Source organism: Myotis nattereri, assembly GCF_964212035.1.
Source record: "Myotis nattereri genome assembly, chromosome: 9".
In the NCBI taxonomy this organism is placed as follows: Eukaryota; Metazoa; Chordata; class Mammalia; order Chiroptera; family Vespertilionidae; genus Myotis; species Myotis nattereri.
The window spans coordinates 40,991,002-41,012,470 of NC_138084.1; the positions used below are offsets into that span (position 1 = coordinate 40,991,002).

The 21,469-nt window shown below is 37.7% G+C and overlaps 2 protein-coding genes across 2 annotated transcripts; both read left to right on the forward strand.

The window, feature by feature from the left end:
* Nucleotides 1–2,308: 2,308 nt before the first annotated feature.
* LOC308524109 (olfactory receptor 52D1-like) lies at nucleotides 2,309–3,253 on the forward strand (the record flags this gene model as incomplete). Its single annotated transcript, XM_081098260.1, has 1 exon — nucleotides 2,309–3,253. The coding sequence occupies one exon, from the start codon at nucleotides 2,309–2,311 to the stop codon at nucleotides 3,251–3,253; it is 945 nt and encodes a 314-aa protein (XP_080954386.1).
* Nucleotides 3,254–14,514: 11,261 nt separating this feature from the next.
* On the forward strand, nucleotides 14,515–15,459 carry LOC308524107 (olfactory receptor 52K2-like; the record flags this gene model as incomplete). Its single annotated transcript, XM_081098258.1, has 1 exon — nucleotides 14,515–15,459. The coding sequence occupies one exon, from the start codon at nucleotides 14,515–14,517 to the stop codon at nucleotides 15,457–15,459; it is 945 nt and encodes a 314-aa protein (XP_080954384.1).
* Between the last annotated feature and the right edge of the window lie 6,010 nt (nucleotides 15,460–21,469).

The window sequence follows — 21,469 nt, forward strand, 5'->3', positions numbered from 1 at the left end:
TCAGTTTCTCTCTGAGCTAATTAAGGCTGTTATGAAACTGGAGAGGGATGTAGAGAAAGAGATAGTCTGAGTGACCTAAATAATTTTTTAGAGTATGTGGGACTCCCTCAAATAGCATCTTTTTAATTTTACAACTGACTTAGATTCAAGGGAAGAGATATAATCCTTTGAAACAGAGGAAATGATCATTTCTCATTCTCTATGGATGAAATGAATACAAAATTAGATTCTAGGAAGCAAAAGTTTATTTATCTTAGGATATAATAGAAGTAAATGATCTCTCATTTTGACCATATTTCATTTTGTATGAATCTATTAAGGAACAAAAATATGAATGCCTTATAATGTTTGGACTCAACTACAGGTTGGTATTTTTAGTAAGAAGGTATCACATAGATTATATCATGCATGTTTGTACCAAAAAAAGTGTTTTGGGAACTAGTGTATGTATGTGTGTTCACTTTACAAGTATGTTCTTGTAGTGCTCCATATTATATTTGCTCTGACATATGCTTATTGAATACCTGAGTGACAGCCTTTAATCTAGAGATTGCATTATAAAATTTTCTATTGTTTATATGATTATATATGAATATGTGGGGCCCTTCTCATCTCACTTGGATCTATCTTCTTGTAATCTTAGCATCCCAATTACATTCGATTTTAATTCATTACAACATGATTGTCCTTCCTGATTGAACTCTATTTATATTCCTTTATGTGTGTGCATATGTAGATTGATGATAGATAGAAAAATAGGTATATAAATACCTATTCATCTATATTAAAATCCCATGGGCTAAAGTCATATATTCTTTACATTCCAACATAAGTGCTGTCTATTCAAGAACGCTTTCCTTGACTAAATTAAATTTTATTTCTTAATTTCACTTCTACATAATTCATTCTATCTTCCCATTTGAGGTAAGTTTTTGCCTTATAAATTACTTGCTTAAACTTAAAGTGTAATTATTTATTTAAATCTAAATAGTTCATTTTAAAAAAGCCATCTTTGCACTATCCAAGTGTTTTTCACTTAGTAACACCCAGAAATGTAAATATATAAACCTAGATAATATTCCTCCAGTTAATGGCATTTGGAGAAGGTAAGTGTGTTGGCATAATTCTGGAAAGCATAGGTATCTCCATGAAAGTTCTTATTGATGCCTATTATATTTACTGTATAACAATTGGTTTGAGACAGAGAAAGTAGATTTTCCTTAAGTGTTAATGATAGTACTATCCAAGTACCAAGTACTGCCTTGAGGGTAGATGGGAAAAACAGGAAATTAGTAGCCAAGATTTTCTCTACAACTGAAACATTTGTGGTGACTGAAGAGTCCCTTTTTTTTTTTTTTTTTAACTTTTCCTCTTTCTGCTTCATGCTCAACTACTTTATTACAGGGAATCTCTGCCATGGAGATTTGACATCATTGGGTCAACTTACCAATCCAATGAGTAGACTTCTGTGCATGGTTTAGAATGTGGGTTTCTGGATCAACAACTGAAAAGGCACAGGATTTATCTGCACAGTGAAATTATCTTTGTCTAAGACAATGAAGATGAGAAGGTAGTGAGTGGGGTTAATGTTAAGAAATAAATTATCTTTAACAAGATATAGTGATATAAAAGAACTTAATATATGCCTACTTTAAGGGAACATGATAGAAGAAAATAATAAAAAAAAAACCAGAATATTTTATTTGTCAGATTAATCACAGATGCACAGGGGAAAATGAAAGGCTGAAGATGCATTTTGAGTTAATCCTATTTCAAAAGTTATGCTAAATACTTCAATATCATGTTCAGACAGAGAGGGACAGAGACCACTTATTTCTATTCCCACTTAAGGGTCTTTAAAATAATGCTCTACAATTTTCACAAAGCCTCTGATTTGATCACTGCCAGTTATGGAAAATTCACTCCTATGAGAGAATTACTGTATGAGAGCTTAAAGGAGAAGCATAATAACTTCTCAATAAATATTTGTTGAATTAAGGACAAGTATGACTGCAGATGGAATATTTTACTGAAAATGAAAGGACAAAGTGACTAATAGGTTCTGAAATGATATAAGCATTATCTTTCTATATTTCCAAAAATAATTATTTGGTATGTTATTGCTAATTTTATTAATCTGATTCTAGTGACTTTACTCCAAATTATGAATTTGAATTGTTTTTAACAACACATCATTAATGGCCCTTCTGGACAAAATCTCCATATGTTTTAAGCATTTGGTTGTGATCATCTTGACATAGCAACTTTATCTTCAGAAGCACTGATAAAAGTCAAAGAAAAAATCATCATGCTTCCTCTCAATACTTCTCTTCCCTCCCCTGTCACCTTTTTGCTGATGGGCATACCAGGACTAGAGCACCTGCATGTCTGGATTGGGATTCCCTTCTGCTCCATGTACATAGTGGCTGTGGTGGGGAATGTGACCATCCTGGCTGTGGTGAGGGCAGAGCGAAGCCTCCATGAGCCCATGTTCCTCTTCCTGTGCATGCTGTCAGTCACTGACCTGGTCCTCTCCACGTCCACGCTGCCCCGCATGCTGTGTCTCTTCTGGCTTGGAGCCCATGACATTGCCTTTGATGCCTGCTTGGCCCAAATGTTCTTCATCCACAGCTTTACTGCCATGGAATCAGGCTTCTTTTTGGCCATGGCCATTGACCGTTATGTGGCCATTTGTCATCCACTGCGCCATAGCACCATTCTCACCCACGTTCACATCACTATCATGGGTATCATTGTGGTGATTCGGGGTGTAGCCTTCTTTTCTCCACATCCCATCCTGCTCAAACAGCTGCCCTACTGCAGGACTCGAAGAATTGCCCACACCTACTGTGAGTTCATGGCTGTGGTGAAGCTGGCGTGTATGGACACAGGAGCCACCAAACGTTACAGCCTCAGTATGGCTACAATCATCGGCTCATGTGATGCGGTTCTCATTGCTGTGTCCTACGCCTTTATTCTGCGCTCTGTATTCTGCCTGCCATCCCGAGACGCTAGCTTTAAGGCTCTGGGCACGTGTGGATCCCACGTCTGTGTTATTCTTGTCTTCTACTCCACAGCAGGTTTTTCCATTTTTACTCACCGTTTTGGGAAACATGTGCCTGCACATGTCCATATTTTTATTGCAAATATGTACCTTTTGGTGCCCCCTTTTCTCAACCCCATTGTGTATGGAGTAAGGACCAAGAAAATACGCGAACATGTTCTTAGGATACTAATGGTCAAAGTTGCTTAATTTTAGTTGGATCAATCAATAAAAGAATTGGTTCAAGAATAAATGGGGATAATGTAAGGACAATAACTGCTGTCACTCTCACAAACTGAATTGCATTTACCACCAGAAAGGTATTTTATTTATTAGATGTCTATAAATCCCAAAAATTCTAATTTGAGAAGTTGTTTCAGCTTTTTTATATATTAAATGTTGGAGAAAAAATTAATTTCCTCTTAGGTATGTGTTTTTTAGAGGGTAATTACAAATACAGAGTAAACAGTAAAGGAAGAGGAAAAAGAAAAGTAAATAATAGAGAAAAAATTTCCAGAGAACTTAATGATGTCCAGTACATACCTGGCAATTTGAAGCCATTTGATTATGTGTGTAGCTGTGATTTCATAGAATAGGTGATCAGTGTTGTATCTCCTCTATAATGCAATCAAATTATAGAATTATTGTTCATTTAGATAAAGGAGTAGAAATAATATTTAAATATTAAACGATATTGAGCAAATGTCTCAACAAACGAACTTGAATTGGTGCGAAGGCTCTAATTTTAGTATTAAGGCTGACCCATTTTCTGGAGAAATTTTGATAGAGGAGGAGTGTATTTCTTAAAATAAATTAATATCATGAAGTCTGTTGTCTGTTAAAATTGAGGTCATGAATTCCCATTTTGATAAGTACTAGTCAATATTACCAAATTACCAGGCTACCATGTGCATTGATTCTGCCTCATTTATTAATTAGATGACTTGGAATCCAGTATCAAGAAACAAGATCTGAAATTTCTTATTAGCAACAATGTTGAAATATTGTCCCAGTACCAGGGACTTACAAGTTCATTGACACTAGATTCCCAACCCAGTTATCTATTTCTTATTATTTTTTTAAAAATATAACCTAAAGTCTGTGGACCTGTTTTATAATTGGGACATGTAAAAATTGTGCTTTGATATTTATGCTTTGAAACTTTTTATCTCCCCTTGCTTATTATCATTAGAAGCTCACACCCATTGTTAAACCTGCAGACTAACATCTCTGAATTCACCATTCTCGCTTCATAATTCAAATATGGGGAGAGTGTGAAGCTTTCTATTTTGGAGTACCAGAAATATTTGATAATCTTTCTTTGACTTCCTAATAGATGTGCAAACTAACATTCTTACTGTGTTAGAATTTAGACTTCATGACATTTTTTCCAGGTAGTCTATTCACTTAATATTTAAGTATCCAGGCTTTATAGTTAGACTGCTTCAGGTCAAGTCCGGTATTCATTGCTTGGCTAGCTTTATTGCTATTTGATTCCCCTTCCCCTCAATTTTATAATATTTAAAGACAGAGATAAAATAAGCATCTACCTCATATAATTGTATAGCAATTAAATGAAACATATAAAGAAGATCGGTGCTATGGCATAGAGGAAACAAAATAAACCATATATTTTAAATTCTTCCACTATGATTATAATTTTCTATGTTCTGTACCCTTTGTTTAAACTGCTTTAAGAAATACCATATCTTATTTAATATTACCATCTTTGCAATTGTGTATTATTTGTATTTTTGTTATTTATATAAAGAATATATTTGATTTCATTCCCTTTTAGCCACTTATTTGGTAAATCTACTAACACCTCAAAAACAAAACAAAAAACAAAACCCCAAAACAACACCACAACTTGTGTTTTAGTTCCTTTGCTGTATATTATGTTTTTTCATAGTATGCCATATATTGATAACTTTAAGCTCTTCTGGAGAATAGGATAGTTTTAATGCAGTGCAATAGAATAGTGATAAGAATATAGTAATTACCTTTAATGTCTTTTGTTGATAAAATCATTTAATCATTCATTCAATTATTTATTTTATTAAATTTATTGGTGGCATTGGTTAACAGGATCATATGTGTTTCAAGTGTACATTTCTACGATACATGACCTGCATATTGCTTTGTGTGCCCACCATCCAAACTCAAATCATCTTCCATCACCATTGAGTTGGCTCCCTTTACATTTCACTGCCCCCCACTTCCTTCTTTCTGGTAACTCATATGATCTATGAGTTTCAGTTTCATATCCCACATATGAGTGAAACCATATGGTTCTTAGTTTTTTTCTAACTGACTTATTCCACTTAGCATAATATACTCAAGGTCCATTCATGTCACAAATAGCAGTATTTTATCTTTTCTTATGGCTGAGTAGTATTCCATTGTATTTATGTACCACATCTTCTTCATCCATTTGTCTATCAATAATACTTTGGTTGTCTCCATGTCTTGGCAACCATGATTAATTATACAATGAACAAAGGGAAACATACATCTTTATGCATAAATGTTTTTTGAGTTTTTCAGGGAAATACCCAGAAGAGAGATTGCTAGGTCATATGGTAACTCCATTTTTAATTTTTTTGAAGAACCACATACTATTTTCAATTCCCACCGGTGTGAATGAGGGTTTCTTTTTCTCCACAAACTCTCCAACACTTGTTGTTACCTATATTGTTGATAATAGCCATTCTAACAGGTGTGAGGTGGTTGCTATCTCATTGCAGTTTTGATTTGTACTTCCCTAATAGCGAGTGAAGTTGATCATCTTTTCATATGTCTATTGGTCATTTTTATGTCTGCCTGGGAGAGGTGTCTGTTCACATCCTTTGCCCATTTTTAAATTGAATTGTTTGTTTGTTTGGTATTGAGTTGTATGAGTTCTTTATACTTTTGGTTATTAATGCCTTGTTTGCAAACTAAACTGTTGTTTCCAAATATCACCTCCCATTTGGTTAGGTGCCTTTTTGTTTTGTCTTTTGTTGTACAGAAGCTTTTTAGTTTGATATAGTCCCGTTCATTTATTTTTGCCTTTACTTCCCTTGCTTTTGGGATCAAATTCTAAGGCCAAGCTTCACACGTTTAGTACCTATGTTTTCTTCTATGTAATTTATTGTTTCAGATCTTATATCTTAGGTCTTTAATCCATTTTGAATTCATTTTTGTACCTGAGCACAAACTGTGGTCTAGTTTCATTCTTTTGCATGTGGCTCTCCAATTTTCCCAGCACCATTTATTGAAGAGACTTTCTTTTCTCCATTGTATATTTTTGGCTCCTTTGTCAAAAATTAGTTGCCCAAATACATGTGGTTTTATTTTGGGGCTCTCAATTCTGTTCCATTGGTCTGTGTGTCTGCCAGGGCGTTCCTGGGTGCTGACCCTGGGACTGACTGTTCACAGAGTGCACCCTTTGCTCGGGGAGAAAAAAGCTGTTCTGTAGCACCAGTGGTCAGATGTCCAGACAATGTGCTTCTCAACCTGACACCAAGGGTGACCTAAGCGAGTTCTGGGCTATGGGTTGGCAGAGTTCTGTGACTTTGTTTCTCTGCTTGAATTGCTGAGAGCCCAATAGTCACAACGGCACCCCCATGTTCTGGCCTTGCCCAGGTCACTGGGGTCAGCTGCAGCTCGCACTACTCATCTCTGCAGGAATGCCCAGGGAATCTCTCTGGTCCCTCCAGCTGAAGGGAACATTAGCCATAACTGGATTTGTTCCCTCTCCCGGCTGAGCTCTGCTGTGGGCTCCAGGCAGCAGGGCTGTTTCTATGGCTCATCTAAGCCCTTCTCTCCTCTCCCTTTCCCCCTCTGTTCCCACTTGTCCACCTTCAGATGTTTCAATATGTGGACCTTTCGGGCATATTTCTGCATTGAGCAGGGAATATTTGTTGAATTATAGCTGTTCAAGTTGTTGAAACTTCAAGGGGAGAGACCAAGGGGATTTCTTACATTGTCATTCCTCTGACATCACTCACCATTCATTTGTTTATAATGTGTTCAAAAAATGTATTTTAAATAAGTTTTGATTTATTTGGACTAATTTTTGTAACACTGAGATGTATCCCTCCATTACCATTAATTCAATCATTTTTCTTCTTTTCCCCTGAGACAAAAATAAGTATGAAGAGACCATAATGAAGCTACTTAGAATCCTTTGATAGCAGGTGTATCTGGCAAACATAAACTGACTCATCTTCTGTTAGGGCAAGTTTTCTGCAGCTTTCTCTGCTTGTTCAGGGACACCTTTCTACTCTTTTATCATATGAACTAAGGAGATGGGGTCACATTAGAGTGCTCTAGACCCATGGTTGGCAAACTGCGGCTCGCAAGCCACATGTGGCTCTTTGGCCCCTTGAGTGTGGCTCTTCCACAAAATACCACGTGTGGGAGCACATACAGTGCGATTGAAACTTCATGGCCCATGCGCAGGAGTCGGTTTTTGGCCTGGGAGAGTCTAGTTTGAAGAATTGTTGATATTTGGCTCTGTTGACTAATGAGTTTGCCAACCACTGCTCTAGACTAAATTATTAAGAAAACAGGCTATATTTTGTTTGATGGCATTTGCACATGCTCATATATGCTATTCTTTCTTCCTCAAATACCTTTTACTGCCAAATGTCACTGTAATACCCTTCACATTCCTATTTATAGAGCAGCTCAGTGTATAACTGAAAAAAAAAGCCTCTCCTGATATTTATCATTGCTAATATGTATTTTTATGTTAATAACAAAGAAAAGTCCATAAAGTTCTATTCACCTATCTAACTAATATCTTCACTCATGTTATTGGCATTAGTATGGAATGTAACTAAAGAGGATTTCACTGGTGTGGTTTTTTTATTGTGGTGAAATATACATAACATAAAATTTATCACTTTAACTGTTTTTAAGTGTATATAGTTCAGTGGAATTAGTGCATTTATACTGTTGTGCAACCAGCCCCACCATTCACTTTCAGAGCTTTTTTTTATCTTCCCCAATTGAAACTTCATATTCATAAAACACTAATTTCCCATTCCCACTTCTTTACATACTTTGACAACTGCCATTCCACTACTGTCTCTATGAATTTAGTTATGCTAGGTACCTCACATAAATAGAATCACAAAATATTTGTCCTTCTATGACTGGCTAGCTCACCTAGCATTATATCTTCAAGGTTCACCCATGTTTTAACATGTGTTAGAAATTCCTTCCTTTTTAATGTTATGTGAATTTATTTTTTTTATCCACTCATCCATCTATGGATGGGACTTGTGATGTTTCCACCTTTTGCTATTGTGAATAATGCTGCTATGAACATACAACAATCTGTCTAAATCCTTGTTTTTACTTCCCTGGGGTATATACTCAAAAGTGAAATGGATGGATCACATAATTCTATGTTTAATTTTTTTTAGTAACTGTCATGCCTTTTTCTGTAGCAATTATATCTCTTTACATTCCTCCTAGAAATGCACAAATGTTCTTTCCAATTTTTTCACATCTACACCAATAATTTTTCTTATTTTTAATAATAGCTATTCTTTTAATAATACCATTCTGAAATGGTATCTCATTGTGGTTCTAATTTGCACTTCCTTAATAATTAGTGATGTTAAGCATACTTTTGTGTGTTTATTGGTCATTTGAACATATTTTCTGAATAAAAACCTATTCAAATTATTTGCCCATTTTTTAATCCAGTGATTTTTTAAATTGTTGTTGAGTTTTAAGATTTTTAAAATATATATTCTGGATATTAATTGCTTATCAAATATAAGGCTTGCAAATATTTTCTCTGATTCTCTGGCTTACCTTTTCACTGTGTGTATAGTGTTCTTTGATGCACAAAACTTTTTAATTTTGGTGAAATCCAGTTTATCAATTTTTACTTTTGTTGCCTTTGTTATATCCAAAAAAAAATCTTTGTCAAATTTAATATCACAAAAGTTTTCTTTCTTTTTCTAAGAATTTTACTTCTTCTGTTTAGATTTTGATCCATTTTGAGGTTGTTTTGTTTCTTTGTCTGTTTGTTTTGTGTGTTGTTTTTTCATAAGATAAAAGTCCACCTTCGTTCTTTTGTATGTAGATATCTGGTTTCAACCCATTTGTTGAAAAACTACCTTTCCCTCATTGAATGGTCTTGGCACCTTTGTAGAAATTATTCAAACATCTTTGTAATAGTTTATTTTTGGGCCTTTTATTCTATTCAATAGTCTACATATCTGTTTTTATCCCAGTTAGATTATTATAGCTTTCTAGTAAGTTCCGTGTTTTTCAAGATTTCTTTTTGGATATTCAGGATCACTTGAGAATTCATATGGATTTTTATATTTCTACAAAAACTATCTTTCAACATTAATAGAAATTGCACTGAATCTGAAGATCAGTCTAGGTAGGATGGGCATATTAACAATATTAAGTGTTCTAATCCATGAACACAATATGTATTTGCCAGGAGCCAGTCCATCCTTGCTGTTTCAAGGGACCTGGCATATATGGCATACTGTTCTTAATATGTTTGCTCACCTTCTTGGCACTATGTGTTTTAACCAAGGTCACCTCTCTGAGAAAGGTTGTTTCCCCAGGTAGGGATTTTCCCCTGAAGTTAGGGAGGGAATAAAACCCCTCAACTAAGTGCCAGGCGGGTAATTAATCATTTTAACTACGAACAATCATGCTTAAGCTACATAATCTTTACTCCCTGGAATGGAGATAAGAAACGCCCTAACCTTTGGAATAGAGATTGATAGGATTGGAATCAACTGGTATAAATACAAATGTAACAAGACAACAGGACACAGAACCTAGACACAGAACCTACACAGAACCTAGCGAGAGAACATGGCAAAAGATCCTGGACAGAAACTGGCCACAGAACCTAGAGACAGAATCTAGCGAGAGAACCTGGCTGAAGAACCTAGAGACAGAGCCTGGCTACAGAACCTGGATAGAACATGGCAAGAGAACCTGACTAGAACCTGGTGACTGAACCTGGCTGGAAAACCTGGACAGAACCTGGCTGGAGAACCTGGATAGACCCTTACAAGAGAACCCGGCTATGATGATCACCTGAATGCTGACTCTGTGTCATTCCTTCTTCGCCGACTCCGTCCACACCTTTGGGGACCCCTGGACATACTGGCGCTCAAACAGGGACCCCTAGGTAAGCCCCACTCTCGGGATGGATAGGACTCCACCATAGGAAGAGGGTGGATAGTCTTCGCCGACTCTGTCCACACCTTTGGGAACCCCTGGAACAGGGTTTCCCTAGGTAAGCCTCCCCCCCCCCCCCCCATTGAGAGCTCCACACTCGGGATGGATAGGACCTCACCAGGGTACTGCAGACCCCCCTATAGAGGATAAGTAGAGTAAGAAGGTGGATAGTACAGAACTTAGATTGAGAAGATGTGCCATACTGAGAACCTGGCTGAAGAACCTAGAGACAGAACCTGGATAGAGCATGGCAAGAGAACCTGACTAGAACCTGGTGACTAAACCTGGCTGGAGAACCTGGCTGGAGAACCTAGCAAGGGAACATGGCTACAGAACCTGGCTGGAGAACCTGGAGAACCTGGCTGGAGAACCTAGCAAGAGAACATGGACACAGAACCTGGCTGGAGATCCTAACCAGAACTTGGCTGGAGATCCTAACCAGAACTTGGCTAGAGATCCGGGCTAGGCTTCTGATCAACTGAACGCTGACTCCGTGTCATTCCTTCTTCGCCGACTCCGTCCACACCTTTGGGGAACCCCTGGACCCACTGGGGCTAGACCCCAGCATCTGGCGCCCGGGTCCAGGGGTTCTCCAAAGGTGTGGACGGAGTCGGCGAAGAAGGAATGACACGGAGACAGCGTTCAGGTGATCATCATAGCCGGGTTCTCTTGTAAGGGTCTATCCAGGTTCTCCAGCCAGGTTCTGTCCAGGTTTTCCAGCCAGGTTCAGTCACCAGGTTCTAGTCAGGTTCTCTTGCCATGTTCTATCCAGGTTCTGTAGCCAGGCTCTGTCTCTAGGTTCTTCAGCCAGGTTCTCTCGCTAGGTTCTGTCTCTAGATTCTGTGGCCAGTTTCTGTCCAGGATCTTTTGCCATGTTCTCTCGCTAGGTTCTGTGTAGGTTCTGTGTCTAGGTTCTGTGTCCTGTTGTCTTGTTACATTTGTATTTATACCAGTTGATTCCAATCCTATCAATCTCTATTCCAAAGGTTAGGGCGTTTCTTATCTCCATTCCAGGGAGTAAAGATTATGTAGCTTAAGCATGATTGTTCGTAGTTAAAATGATTAATTACCCGCCTGGCACTTAGTTGAGGGGTTTTATTCCCTCCCTAACTTCAGGGGAAAATCCCTACCTGGGGAAACAACCTTTCTCAGAGAGGTGACCTTGGTTAAAACACATAGTGCCAAGAAGGTGAGCAAACATATTAAGAACAGTATGCCATATATGCCAGGTCCCTTGAAACAGCAAGGATGGACCGGCTCCTGGCATGTATTTCCATTTATTTGTGTTTAATTTCTTTCAGCATTTTTTGTAGTTTTCAGTGTATAAATTTTAATCTTAACTTCAGTTTATGCCTCTTATTTTTAAATATTATTGTCAATGAAATTGTATAATTTCTTTTTCAGATAGCTCATTTAAAGTGTAGAGATATGCAACTGTTTTTGTACATGATAATTTTGTAACTTGTAATTTGATAATTTATTTATTAAGTCTAGTGTGTGTGTGTGTGTGTGTGTGTGTGTGTGTGTGTGTGTGTCTGAGAAAGGGAGAGAGATCTTTATAGTTTTCTTTTTATAAGGTTATTTTAGTTGCAAACATATAATATTACTTTTCCAATATGGATGCCTTTTATTTCTTTTTCTTGTCTAATTTCTCTGGCTATGATTTTCAGTATTATGTTGAATACAAATAGTAAAAATGGGCATTCTTGCTTTGCTCCTTACCGTAGAGGAAAAGCTTTCAGTACTTCATCGTTTATCACAAAGTAGTTCTGATTTTTTCATATATGACATTCTTTTCTCTTCAGATTGTTGGTATCTTGATTATTCCCTTTCTAATATTTTTAAAGAGATAACTATGAGGACAACACTCTATCATTTCTTCAACTCAATGAATCTCTGAGGTAAATAGCCCTATATTATTATGAGTGGCATCTGTGTTAGAATCAAACCAGGAAATATTATTTATTACAGAGCATCTTTAATACAGTTCATTATTTACACAAATTATAGAACTTCAGATAAACCCAACATTTGACAGTGAGGACTTCCAGAAATTAGAAACCACAAAAATCCACAATAACTCTAGCCAGCAACACACAGAGGCACCACTAGTTTAATCACAACTCAGAAATACGAGTCTCTCACTAGAAGCTGAAACCCTGGAAGTACCCCCTGGCAAAATCTGGAGCCATGGAATAGATGCAGTTGAAGAAATAGAGAAATAGAGAGAATTGTCCTAGCACATTGAACAAACCCTGTCTAAAGAGAGATGATCTATGATCCTGAGAAACATAGCCTGTAATGTTCACTTTTCCTGAAATACAGAGCACAAGAGAATGAGAAGGAACATGTGTGTAGCAAAATATATACAATCATTGTATAGCATCCCAACTAAAACACACATAATAATGCTTTTATACATGGGGATAATGCATACACTGTATTCAATCTAACAAATAAATTTCAGGGGAATTCAAGAGTAGAAACATACTATAAAATATCCTGGAGCTTCAGTTGACTTTCAGAACTAAAACTGATTAAGGTGAATTATTTAAGAATATCAGAGGCATGTAAAGATGCATATAATCACCGTGATTATTCATAAATTCATTGCTCCAAAATATCTTCCACTACTAGCTCTCATTACATGTGTTGTAAGAAAGCTTTTAGTGCTTAAAACCATGGGTACAATAAACCAATGATCTCACAAGACCTGGAGTCCAGATACTATCTCCTATTGATGTCTAAGCTCAGAATTCAAGTGGCATGGACACCATAAGACTGAGTCCAAAAGACCAAATTGTGCCTTTTGAGACTGAGATTAGTGAAACTGCCTACAATCAAATAGCATTCTCATAAGAGTCTATACATAGGATATTCCTTGCAGGCCTCTGCTCCCCTAGGATAAGAAGTGTAATGGGCCCTGTTGTAATTATATCCAATATTATGTTGAGCCTCAGGCTGAGTAGTGAGACCATCTAGTTGTGGAAGTAAGATAATCAGGTTATAGACAGAGGAGCTGTGAATAAGGTAAGAAGGGACAACTCACTGATAAGGGAATGGTGGAGCCTAGGCTGGAGGCCCAAGTCCAGTCACAGCAGTGAAGATTTTGCCTTTGTGGTCATCTGAAAGATGGCACAACTTTTTGAATTGACAAAAAAATAAGGTAGAAGAAGATTAATTTAATATTTAAGCTGAAATGTATGTGTTGTTCATAATTTTTGTTAAGCTAGCCTTAGAATTTAGTCCTGAATTACATTTTCTCAAAACCTCATTTGTTTTTATTAAATTTTGTTCTATTCAGACTCAAAGGATGCCTAATGTTATATAAGCTTATTATATACAAATGATTGAACCAAAGTAATGTTTATCAGTTTAAAATTTAGGATGGTTAGGATACATTTCTAAAACAGTATATCCCAATACACACTTCTGATAACCTGCTATCTTGAGCCAAGAGTTGCATTTAAGTTTACTTGGGAAGCAAAAATCAGCACGAAGTGCATTGTATGACTGAAGAATATATTATGTACCTTCTGGAAGAATTTAATTGATCATTTTAGAAAGAGGACAAATATCTAGTAACCTGAACACCAGCACTTTCCAGACTTAGCCATTTTCTATATTGGATTATATTCAATACCATTCTGTTTGGCTGATTTTATGAAGATAAGCCTCCTTCCTTTATTAACTCAATTATTCATCTTCTACTATAAGATCAGTTTTGCCCTCACTTCTTTATTGAACCAATTTTTCTTTAGTATTCCCATCATCTCCTTTCTCCTTATAACAATTAGCACAATCTTCGGGAGGTGGTAGCAGGAGTTAAAAATATGAATTGTTGATCTCATTCATGGTGACTGGGCTTTTATTTTTTTGGCTGTTTAAAATGGTAGGAAATTCTATTTTGGTATTCAGGAATATATCGACACTTCCTCTAAAAACTACATAATATTGCTAAAATGTCTGTAGCCAACTGGATAACACTTTATGAAAAAAAAAGAAAAAGTAGAGGAGAGACAAAGAGAGAAGGAGGAGAAAAGAGGGATAGAGAATTCCTTTCTACTACTTTTCTTACCCCCAAATCAGAGCCCTGTGTATTGATGCATTGAGACAATTTATTGCTGAAGAAATTAATTCAATAGCCAGTTGCTTGTTATTGGATGTTAAGATCTCTCCCCAGCCATAACAATAAAAAAGTTGGTCTTTGTGATGTTTAATTTGGACAGGATCATGGAATATCCATTGTTTGGATAATGGCAGGTTATAACAAGACCAGTCTTCAACCAACCATCTTCCTACTGCTTGGAATTCCAGGATTGGAGGCTGCCCACAAATGGATTTCCATTCCTTTCTGCCTGGTCTACTTACTGTCACTAATGGGAAATGTTGCCCTTTTATTAATTGTCAAGACAGACCACAAACTGCATGAACCTATGTACTTCTTTCTATGCATGCTCTCAGTGGCTGATTTGATGCTTACTTCTTCTACACTTCCCAAGATACTCAGTCTCTTCTGGTTCAATGACAGAGAGATCTACTTTGAAGCCTGCCTCACACAAATGTATCTTATCCATTCTCTGTCTACTATGGAATCTGGATTTATCTTGGCCATGGCTTTTGACCGATATGTAGCCATCTGCCACGCACTAAAACATTCCACTATCTTAACACCTACAGTGATTGTAGGCTTGGGTATGTTCATTGTCTTCAGAGGCGCTGTCCTCCTCAGTCCACACCCCTTCCTACTGAGGTGGCTTTCCTACTGCAAAACTAATGTCATCTCTCATACTTATTGTGAGTTTATGGCCCTGATAAAGCTGGTTTGTACTGAAACCAAGATTCGGAGAGCCTATAGCCTAATTGTGGCATTCCTGACAGGGGGATTGGATTTCATATTGATCATCTATTCCTATGTCCTTATTCTCTTCACTGTCTTTAATCTTCCATCCAAAGCTGCCCGCCTGAAGACCTTAAGTACCTGTGTCTCCCATGTATGGGTCATCTTGGTGTTTTACACACCAGCCTTTTTCTCTTTTCTCACTCATAGATTTGGTCACCACATTGCTCCACATATCCACATTTTTATAGCCAATATATACCTTCTCGTTCCACCTATGATGAATCCTATTATTTATGGTGTTAAAACCAAAAGAATCAGGGAGGGATTCTTTAAATTGTTAGCAGTCAAAAGTGTTTGACTTTGCAAGGTTTGTGATTCCCCAAATTACCAACAAAGATGAGAGTTTTATTAAACAGGAAATGTTGAAAATGAATCAGCATTGCCCTGAAGTAGAAAATTTTCATCTAAATTTTGGATTAATATTGGATAGTAAAGATTGGCAAGTATATTGACTTCAGTGAGCAGTAGCAATTATAGAAGATACAGAAGAAGTAGAAAAAATTAGAGCAAAACTTTTAATTATTAGTATTATTTATCTTCCCTAACCTTGTATTTAGTATAGTCTTTGGGACTTATTAAGCCATGAATAATTTTATATTGAAATAATTTTAATTTTAATGAAGTCTAATTTATCTAATTTTCTTTTATGGATCATGCTTTTTGTGTTATATCTAAGACATTGCCTAACTTGGGGTTATGAAATTTTTCTGTTAAAAAATTCTTTGAAAACTTTATGTAGTTTGAGATGTGAGATTTAGGTTAAGGGACATATATAATACAAAGGTAATAATCCATAACCCATGGTTGTGAACTTGAGTCTTAAATAAAATAATATACATTAATAATTCTGAACATAATAAAATATAATTACCCCTTTTGCAACAAAGTTGTCTAATGTATATTTTACCCTCCTAAATAAAAAATAGTAAGTTTTTTTAAAAAGTAAGTACCCAAATCCTGTATAATAAAAGGCTAATATGCAAAGCAACCGAACAGCGAAACAAGCAGTCACTATGACACGCACTGACCACCAACGGGCTGACGCTCGACACAGGACCTGCCCCCTGGTGTTCAGTGCGTTCCCACAGGGGAAACACAGCTCAGCCAGAAGCCCTGAACTGGGCTCATGGTGGGCCTGCAAGCTCAGCGGCAGTGGAGGGAGCCTCTCCCACCTCCGCAGCAGCTTTAAGGATGTCCAGCTGACAGCATGCCAGCTCCCCACAGGAAACGGGCCTAAGCCATCAGTTGGATATCCCCCAAGGGCTCCCCGACTGTTAGAGGGCTAAGGCCAATCTGAGGGACCCCCAAATGCACAAATCTCATGCACTGGGCCTCTAGTAATAATATAAAAGTAAAAGTAGCAATATATATATATATGACAACACTAGATGAGATAATAAAGTAGGTCCTTGTACTTATGCATAGAAAAATGTGAATGTGAAAGTTATAAATTCTGGTAAATCCTGGTATATTTTATCGATTACTCAAATGCCATGAGAAATATTGCATTTGGTGATATCATTTTTTTTTAAAAAAAAGGAATTTTTTTCTATTTAAAAATGTTGAAAAACTTGTTATTCATAGTCTTAACACAACAATATACAATATTCACTTTATATATATGATAGTTAATTTTCTAGAACCGTGGTCGGCAAACTGCGGCTGGCGAGCCACATGCGGCTCTTTGGCCCCTTGAGTGTGGCTCTTCCACAAAATACCATGTGCAGGCGTGCACATACAGTGCGATTGAAACTTCGTGGCCCATGCACAGAAGTCGGTATTTTGTGGAAGAGCCACACTCAAGGGGCCAAAGAGCCGCATGTGGCTCACGAGCCCCGGTTTGCTGAGCCACAGTTTGCCGACCACTGTTCTAGAATATCAAGTTCATGTTTTCATTTTAAAACCATGAAAAGATAATTTATGGTAACTAGTATAGCAAAGTTTTTTTAAAAAAAAACTACATTCAGAATAATAAATACAAAGCACGGTAAAATTATACATCCAGAACATTATAGTATTTATTTTATCTTTCCTACCACCATTTATCCCCTTAGTCCCTCTTCCACCTCACCCACTCCCCTCCCCACCACAATCTCTACACTCTGGTTTTATTCTTTTTTCCCCCTTTTGTTGCTCAATCCCTCCATTCCCTCTGCCTGCCCATCTCTCAGAGCTGTCAGCCCACTCTCTATGAATCTGTCTCTATTTTGCTTCTTAGTGCAGTTTGTTCATTAGATTCCACATATGAGTGAAATCACATGGTTTTTGTCTTTCTCTGACTGGCTTATTTCCCTTAGCATAATATATAAAGTATTTTTTACTACACAATGTTCAGTTGAGGATCTGAAATTTCTCTCAGATACAGAACATTTGTGGAGGGTTGGAAGTATGGAGGAATTATGTATTGCATGAGGATTCTCTCTGGTTTACATTTACTAAATTTAATAGTGCTTCCCAAATTGTGACAATGACAAAACCACACCAAGAAATTTCTAAATTGCTCCTTAAAGTTCATCAACTTTGTTAGGAACCACTGATACAATTATAGCACTAATCACAATATCTGATTCATAGTAAACATAACATAAATATTGGCTACTCTTATTGTTTTTATTATGATTGAAAATAGAGAGTAAAGTTAGTAAGATAATGCCAAATATGTTGTGAAATTAAGCTTTTTTTAAAAAAAAGTGTGTTCATGTGGCAATTTATGATAATACAATGAAAACATTAAATTACAAATCTGAGTCTGAATCATTCAATAACAAACCAACCAAACAAACAAACAAAACCCATGGAGTTAGCTGAAGTAGTTGAAATGCCATGTTCTCTGGGTGACTAGACATTTGACATTTCTATGTGTATTTGGATTAAGACTTCATTGGATAGCTTCTGGGATTAAGAAAAATAATTTTAGAAATAGTTCTGACCTTAATACCTGATTTCTGATTAGACTCAGGAATGATGCTGTTAAGAAATTTAACTGCAATTGCATGTATGCATTAAGTGTAAGGTCCCCTTTAGTCTAAGTCTAATATGGATTACAAATAATTACACCACGAATCTTCTAGGCACACAACAATGCCTATTTTGAGTTGCAGTTTACTGACTTTAATTCTTGTTTTGATTTTATTTTCTCCCGTATATAGGCCATGAAATTCAAGATGCAATTAAAAATTAGCTCTCAGGTGTAAATGACAATGTTTTTCTATTATTATAACCTGTATTTCCTATTGAAAGCATTATGGCTTTTTTGAATCACTCTCATAAAGCAGTTTAATATTTACCAGTTTTATACCTACCTCTCATAATTAAGGTGAAATCATTCAGCAACTATGTTCTAGGATAAGACAGCTGGAAATATTTACCATAGGTATATCACAAAGGCTTCTGATATGATAATAAATGTTGGAGAAAGTCTCTACAATTTTTGTGAAGCAACATATCTCAAGTAGGGATCACAGGAATGTAAATTGCTTCCCTGTCTGTGATCCAGCACATTCTGCTAAAGCACCCTTCTTTTAAGAATGTGAAAAAATTGGAAAATATCAAGGAAAATGAGATGATTAGGGATATACACATCATCTCTTTAAAATAAAAACACAGCATAGCCTAAAGACATTTATAGATGTCTTCACATATTTAAAGGACCATAATAAGGAGTAGATATACCTTTTTCTGTATGGCTCCAAAAGGAAGCCAGCATATCTTTTTTTTTTTTTTAATTATTATTCTTTACTAGAGGCCCAGTGCACAAAATTCGTGCGGGGGAAGGAGGTGTCCCTCAGCCCAGCCTGCACCCTCTCCAATCGGGGACCCCTTGTAGGATGTCCTAAACTGGCAGCCGAACATTCCTCTCGCAATCTGGGACAACTGGCTCCTAACCGCTCACCTGCCTACCTGCCTGATCGCACCTAATTGCCTCTGCTTACCTGCCTGATTGCCCCTAACCCAGCCATGGGCAAACTACGGCCCACGGGCCGGATCCGGCCCAATTGAAATGAATAAAACTATTGAAATAAAAGACCGTACCCTTTTATGTAATGATGTTTACTTTGAATTTATATTAGTTCACATAAACACTCCATCCATGCTTTTGTTCTGGCCCTCCGGTCCAGTTTAAGAATCCATTGTGGCCCTCGAGTCAAAAAGTTTGCCCACCCCTGCCCTAACCCCTCTGCCTTATCGCCCCTAACTGCCCTCCCCTACCAGCCTAATCTTGCCCCTAACTGCCCTCCCCTACCAGCCTAATCTTGCCCCCAACTGCCCTCCCCTGCCAGTCTGATCACCCCTAACTGCCTCTGCCTCGGCCCCACCACCATGGTTTTGTCCAGAACCAAGTTGGACATCTGGAAGAAAGCCAGTCGACCCGGTCTAATTAGCATATTACCCTTTTATTAGTATAGATAGATTATATAGGATAGGATTGCTTAAAAGGGGGTGGGGGAGCCTTTTCAGCAGGAGGAGATGCTCTTGGCAGACAAAAACACATACCTATATCTGGACTAATAGCCAGCCATATGCACTATAGTGCTAAACCGATCATTAAAAAATTGAACCGCTTTCTTACTCCTTACACTAAACAGCTGTTGCCCTTAAAACTCCTCCTCAGCCACCACCTTAGGTTCTGCCTTTGTAGTTCACTCAGATTAGGTTTTGATTGGTCAGTTTCTATGCCAGTCAGAGTCAAAAGCTCCGCCTCCTAGGCAGCCATTAACTCCTCGCACTTCACCCAGATTTAGTTCTGATTGGTCAGTTTCTATGCCAGTCAGCTTCTCTGGGCCTATTTCCGGGCCTATCTCTGGAGCTGATTAGAGAGGCGGGGCTGATCAGCAAGGCTGCTGGTGAGGCCCAGAGAGAAAGAGAAGCAAGAGCTGATCGACAGCTGCCACGGAGGCTGTAGATTAGACCCTGCTTCTCTCTCCAGGCCTCTCTCCAGGCCTGATCCACAGCCCCCTCAGCAATCAGTGCTGGGTAACCGCACCCACAGCAGCAGCAGTCAGTGCTGACTTCCACCGCAGCGACCCAGCACTGAGTGCCATGGGGGCTGCGGATCAGACACTGCTTGTCCCCTTGGGACTCTCTCAGGTCCTGATCCACAGCCCCCTTGGCGATCAGTGCTGGGTCACTGCGGCGCCCACGGCACGTACTGCAGAACTAACTTCCAGTGTTTGGTTGAGCTTTTGGTCATTTTGGATGTTACAGACCCTGGCTCTTTATATATAGAGATTGCTGAAAGTATTACATATGTCCCCTTTCCTCCATTGTTCTCTCCCAGCCTGCCCCTGCCTCCCAGCCCCAGCCTTCATCCCACCCCCACTTATTGTCTGTGTCCTTTGGTTATGCTTATGTGCATACAAGTTGATGTCTTACCCCCTCAACGACCCCTACCCCCACCCACCCTCCCCTGCCTTCCCTCTGAGGTTTGACAAGTCTGTTCTATGATTCTATGTCTCTAGATCTATCTTTTGTTCATCAGTTTATGTTGTTAATTATATCTTTAAGTAGATGTTAAAAGGGCAGGTTTCAGTTTTTTAGAATGTTTTTATTGATTTTTTAGAGAGAGAGTAAGGGATATGGATATGGAGATAGAAACCTCTATGAGAGAGAAGCAACACCAATTGGCTGCCTCCTGCACACCCCCTACTGAGGATTAAGCCCACAACCTGGGCATGTGCCCTGAGCAGGAATGGAACCAGTGACCTCTTGGTTCATGGGTCAGTGCTCAACTGCTGAGCCACACAGGCAGGGCACAGTTTTCATTTTTTAGAAAAGATAAAGAAAAAGAAATTTAACTCTCAAATAAAATTCCAAAATTTCCCATTATATACTTTGAAGTATCAAATGCAAATCTCAGTTTGTTCCTCAGGGGAGGAAGAAAAGTAGGTAGCAGGTAGCAGGCTTAACACCTGCAACAGTGATGGAGTCTCTGCTCCTTTTGTGTGGTCAGACTAAGTCTGTTAGGACACTTGGCACAGTGAGCTCTGTCTGTGTAGATAATTTCCCACTTATTTCAAAGGGATTAAGAAGTACAAGTACGCAGTTACACAATAATCTACTCCTGAAAAGTAGATATTATTATCCACCTTTTAAAGATAAGAAAATAATATAAGATAATTGATATAATAGACAATATCTAGAAATACGAAATTTTAGAAAATATCTGGGGGGAAATATGATCAATCAGGTGATTTTGAGGCAGATATTGCATGGATAATATTTTATTAGCATTGCTCTAACTAAACCAGCAGTTTTCAACCAGTATGCTGCAAGAATTTTTAAAATATGGAATACCTGACAATTTAGTC